Source organism: Girardinichthys multiradiatus, chromosome 2 (genome assembly GCF_021462225.1).
Source record: "Girardinichthys multiradiatus isolate DD_20200921_A chromosome 2, DD_fGirMul_XY1, whole genome shotgun sequence".
Lineage (NCBI taxonomy): Eukaryota > Metazoa > Chordata > Actinopteri > Cyprinodontiformes > Goodeidae > Girardinichthys > Girardinichthys multiradiatus.
This window is the reverse complement of record NC_061795.1, coordinates 51397565-51403404: the sequence shown is the minus strand read 5'-3', so window position 1 is coordinate 51403404 and position 5840 is coordinate 51397565. Positions and strand designations below refer to the sequence as shown.

Sequence of the window (5840 nt, the reverse complement as noted above, 5' to 3'; positions counted from 1 at the left end):
GTGAGCAGCAGTTCTGTGGACACAAATGCCTTGTTGATGCCAGAGGTCAGAGAAGAATGGCCAGACTGGTTTGAGCTGATAGAAAGGCAACAATAACTCAAATAACCACTCATTATAACCAAGGCATGCAGAAGAGCATCTCTGAACAACACGTTGAACCTTGAGGTGGATGGGCTACAGCAGCAGATGACCACACCGGGTGCCACTCCTGTCAGCTACGAAGAGGAAACTGAGGCTACAATTGGCACAGGCTCACCAAAACTGGACAATAGAAGATTGGAAAAACGTTGCCTGGTCTGATGAGTCTTGATTTCTACTGCGACATTCAGATGGTCGGGTCAGAATTTGGTGTCAACATCATGAAAGCATGGATCCATCCTGCCTTGTATCAACGGTTCAGGCTGGTGGTGGTGGTGTAATGATGAGGAGGATATTTTCTTGGCACACTTTGGGCACCTTGGTACCAACTGAGCATTGTGTCAACGCCACAGCCTACCTGAGTATTGTTGCTGACCATGTCCATCCCTTTATGACCACAGTGGACCCATCTTCTGATGGTTACTTCCAGCAGGATAACGCGCCATGTCATAAAGTACAAATCATCTCAGACTGGTTTCTTGAACATGACAATGAGTTCACTGGACTCAAATGGCCTCCAGTCACCAGATCTCAATCCAATAGAGCTCCTTTAGGATGTGGTGGAACAGGAGATTCACATCATGGATGCAGCCGACAAATCTGCAGCATCTGTGTGACGCTATCATGTCAATATGGACCAAACTCTCTGAGGAATGTTTCCAGTACCTTGTTGAATCTATGCCACCAAGGATTAAGGCAGTTCTGAAGGTAAAAGGGGGTCCAACCCGGTGTTGTGCGAAATTCTGTTCCCCTGAAATATTCTGTTCCCTCTGTGTCGGGAGCGCGCACTGCAGCCAGAGAGGCGGATCTGACCATCTTCACAGCTTTTCTGATCAATTTGTCGGTAAAACGACAAAACCTATTCATGTCAATGTTGTTACTTCATTTTTAATCAACAGCTCCTAGAAAAAAGAAATAAATACAAAATGAACCTGGTCACACACACATACACACACACACACACATACACACACACACACACACACACACACACACACACATACACACACACACACACACACACACACACTATTCTTGTGAATGTTTAAGCATTTACTCTTTATTTGCCATAATTATGGGGGGGAACAGAATATTTCAGACAGCTGAAATAATCATTTCCTCCTCTATAACATAGGAACAAATTATATTTTCAACAAGTCCTTCACTGGGTTTATTCCTCTCATCATGGACAACAAGTCCTGTGAAGTTTCTACTTTCTCATACTGCAGTCATCTGATTTGCAGAATGGTGGATAACATAAACAGTATTTTTTTTTAATTACAGGAAATAGGTGTCATGATAACTGAACTTATCTTTAACTTTTGTTTTGTCTTTCTCTACCCCCTACCCCTTCCTCATCATTAGATGTGCATGATGCTTTCACGGGAAAAGACATCCATGTCCTTCTGTCGAGAGTGAATGCATACAAGTTGTTTTACTCTGATATAAGTAAAATCGGTCCTAATATGGAACTGGAGAGTGAGGTACAACAAATATATTGTTTTTAAATTTCAAAGTTGTTACAGTATTTAACTAATCTTTGGTCTTTTAATACATTTGCAGTCTATTAATGCATTTATTGCTATAATCATGAAGGATTACAACATCCAGAATACAGGTCAGGCTGCTTTTATTGATTCATTTGCAATGACCTCAATGTGGCAGGAAAAAGTCCAAGATTAAAGGTAGATCTCATGCATTCTACTATGTGTTTATGAGTGAGTTTTCTATGTGGTAATAACAGTTTTGAATCAATGATAAGATAATATGTTATTGGTTGTGATATTTATTCTTGAATATATATTACCAGGTTTTGCTGTAGCACTTAGAGCAAATTCTAATCTTTGTACATTGTTTGTATAACTAAATATATTTTTGGTTGCTGACATCAAAACATGTTTACTGCTTTTTTAAAACCACAGATGAACCCAATGGATTATGAAGTAATTCTGGGAATTAATAATCGTCACAACCACTGGACATTAGTGGTAAGAATTTGTTTTTATATTTTAAAAATATCTTATATAATAGTTATGTCATAAGCAAAAACAACATGAAGACTGTTGATTGCAGACTTATTAGGTGATCTACCCACAAGACAAAAGATCTTTGTTCTTGGATCCACTGGGGGAGTCAAAGCAAGACATCCAGAAATGTTTGCAAATCTCAAGCTATGGGTAGATATGAAACGTTAACTTAAATTCAGATGACGGTTCTTCTTATTAATATACTTATATTAACAGGGCATTTATGAGGAAGAAGGGATGCAGTGTGTCATGGTGGACATGTGATACTGTCAAACATCCCAAACAACAGGACAGTACATCATGTGGAGTATTTGCATTGAAGATCCATACAAATTTTCACACAATGTATGATTATGATGTATATTTTGAAACATTTAAACTTTGTTATTTATTTAAAGCCATTAAATAAAGCTTTATATGTCAGTTTGCAGAAAGACTCCTTGCAAAAGAGGTTGTGGATTTCCCTGTTTCCACAGAGGTGGTTAACAGCCTCAGGTTTGACATTGCTGTAAAACTTCTCCTTAACAGTGGTGAGAAATCTAACATTTTTCTACCAAAAGTTTCTAATTTTAAAGTTTGCATTAATTGTTATCACGATTACAATTGTTTGCAGTTGTTGCTACAAAGATAGGAATACTTAGCCAAAAATAACTGCATTGACAATAAGGTCTGCAATAACATTTGTTTAAGAACATTTTTCATCTTTTTCCACAAATAAATAAATACAACCATTATATTTTCTGTAGTTATTAAACTTCATAATGCTACTTTTATCACTAATTATGTCCAAACGTGGTACATTCTCATAGACAGCTCCTGAATAAATTGTGTTTGTGTTTACCACATCCTGTTTAATAGAAACCAGATAGAAACCAGATCTGCATCTTGAAGCAACTCACTGAACTCCACAGACAAACAAACTTTGAATCACAAAAGATTTGCAGAGTGAATCTGCAAAAACAAGAAAAACTGTATATATAGCTATATTTTTATACTTCACATTTCTTCTTATCAGATGACTTAGAAGATTTGTGCCACTTCTACGGAGAGATGGAAAAAGAGACGGATTTGAACTGGGTAACAACATTATAGAATTATTCAAACTTGTATTGTTAGGAGGTTAAATGGAGAGGATCTAAACTGTCATTTTAACTTGTGTAAGCAAGCTTTGATAGGATCCTGTTGGAATAAGAAGGAATAGAAAATGAATGGATGTTATAATTGTAAAAAGATATTTTTGCTGAAAATACCTTATATTTTGTGTGTACAGCTGCCAGCTCTTTAAAAATCTATGTTTGAAAAGTGTACGTTTTTTAATAGCAAATTTAAAGCAGGTCCACTTTTTATTAAACCAACAACAGATGAAAAGATTTGAACTGTTTGGTTTCACCTCCAAAAACAACATTTTCAAACCTCTGCGGAACCAAAGACAGGATGCTGGTTTCAGTCAGGAACGGTCGACGTGACAAACACCGGAATTACTGCTGTGTTCCAACGTCAACGTTTTTCCGTCCCAGTGTTGATGTGAGTGATTCTAACACTTCAGCGGGATTAAGGTCGCTGTGGGTGCGAGAACATGCCGAAGGTGGTCTCCAGAAGCGTGGTGTGCTCAGACACCAGAGACAGGGAGGAGTACGACGACGGAGAGAAGCCTCTCCACGTGTACTACTGCCTGTGCGGCCAGATGGTTCTGGTTCTGGACTGCCAGCTGGAGAAGCTGCCCATGAGGCCCCGGGACCGGGCCAGGGTCATCGATGCGGCCAAACACGCCCACAAGTTCTGCAACGTGGAGGAGGACGAGCAGGCGTTCATCAAGAGGACCGACGGCATCGAGCGGCAGCACCGCAAGAAATGCGGAAAGTGCGGGCTGCTGCTCTTCTACCAGCACCAGGACAAGAACAGCCCTGGTACCTTCATCGTAGACGGAGCCGTGGTCAAGTTCGGACAGGGCTTCGGCAACACCAGCGTCTACAGCCAGAAGCAGCCGGAGGTGCCCAAGAAGGTCCGGGTGATGATGACCAAGCGAACCAAAGACATGGGCAAGTTCAGCTCCGTCACCGTGTCCACCATCGACGAGGAAGAGGAGGAGATCGAGGCCCGGGAGGTGGCCGACTCCTACGCCCAGAATGCGAAGGTGATCGAGAAGCAGCTGGAGAGGAAGGGCATGAGCAAGAGGAGGCTGCAGGAGCTGGCAGAGCTGGAGGCTAAGAAGGCCAAGATGAAGGGCACGTTGATCGATAACCAGTTCAAATAGACCTGAGACTGGCATCCTGGAGACCTGAGACTGGCATCCTGGAGACCTGAGACTGGCATCCTGGAGACCTGAGACTGGCATCCTGGAGACCTGAGACTGGCATCCTGGAGACCTGAGACTGGCATCCTGGAGACCTGAGACTGGCATCCAGGAGACCTGTGGGACAGAACCTGGAACCCATCAAGAACATGCTGTCACAGACTGAAGTGGTTCTTGGTTATGATGCTTTTAATGAATGTGTCCTGCTGATGAAGAGTCAGCGGTTTGTAACTTTGTTCTTTACAAAAAAAAATAAAGATCATTTGAGCAGGAATGATGCTGCAGGTTCATCCAGGTGAAGGGAGTTGAAACAACTGAATCAAAGCAACTGGCCTTCTTGTAATTCTTGAAGATGTTTCAATCTCTCCAAGAGGTCTTCTTCAGTTCTGAGTTCTTAGTGGGGCTTAGCCAGGATTTTAAGATCCATGCAGATCTGTGCTGTTCATCCTTCGCATGTTGTTGTCATTCTTGACCTCTTTGGCTTGCTACCCTGGTCACATGAAGGTAGGTGTGAACTGACCTGAAACTTGCTTGGAAGGAAGGTGGTACCTGCAATCTTCAAGCTTTATGAGATCCTCTCATCCTCCTGGACCACTCCGGAGGAATCCTTCCCAAAGGGTGATGCACCAGCTGGTGTAGGTCCTTAATCATCCAGGTAAAGGTAGTTGAAGGCAACTGGACATGAGTGTTCTATGACCTTTAAACATGCTAAATGATCATCACTAATATTTTATTATATTCATATAACTGCTTAGTTCCTGTGTAGACATTCCCCAGTATAAGAGCCTCTCACTATGATAACCTGGAGTAAAACATGTAACAAATTAATTAGTTTCATTTAGAACAGATATCTGCTAACATCACATATTAAGACTCTTATGACTCTTAACCAGCTTAGTGGCAGTGCGCAGCAACAGATGGGGGAGGGGCACTGTGCAAACAGAATCTGGTAACTTCAGAATTTTGTCTGACATCTGAGCCGAGCAAATCGTATACAGAACACTTTTAAAAGGATGTTACACACACCAACACATAATTACTGAAAGGGTTGAAGGTCAAGTGAACACAGGTTAGTGTAACGTCCATGTGGCCCGGCTACTCTGATGAGTGAATGAATCCGGATAATAAAGTTATAAATGGTATATACATATTTAAATCATGATCTTTCATCCAGTTAACTGATGAATACAAATATTCCTGTTTCCACTGAAGAAATGTTTGTATTTCTTCATTATTTGACGAGTTTCAGCGTGTTTCATCATTCTCAGGAAAATGTGTGAATGACGACAAACTACAGTAACCAGATCCTTATGAATAGACGGTGAATAGCACCTCACAAATCAGCAGGTAGAAAATGAGTAAAATAGAAGAGTGAAGAACAG

At 41.1% G+C, this 5840-nt stretch overlaps 1 protein-coding gene and 1 long non-coding RNA gene across 2 annotated transcripts; both read left to right on the top strand.

Moving 5' to 3' along the window:
- Positions 1 to 1131: 1131 nt before the first annotated feature.
- Positions 1132 to 2888, top strand: LOC124856961. Its single transcript, XR_007035461.1, has 6 exons — positions 1132 to 1622; positions 1702 to 1823; positions 2061 to 2126; positions 2212 to 2315; positions 2382 to 2510; positions 2590 to 2888. It is a non-coding gene; the product is annotated as an uncharacterized LOC124856961 (long non-coding RNA).
- Positions 2889 to 3609: 721 nt separating this feature from the next.
- On the top strand, positions 3610 to 4732 carry steep1 (STING1 ER exit protein 1). The gene has a single exon (XM_047347957.1). It carries the CDS (start codon positions 3742 to 3744, stop codon positions 4417 to 4419), a length of 678 nt encoding a protein of 225 aa, XP_047203913.1. The 5' UTR covers positions 3610 to 3741; the 3' UTR covers positions 4420 to 4732.
- The last annotated feature ends 1108 nt before the right edge of the window (positions 4733 to 5840 follow it).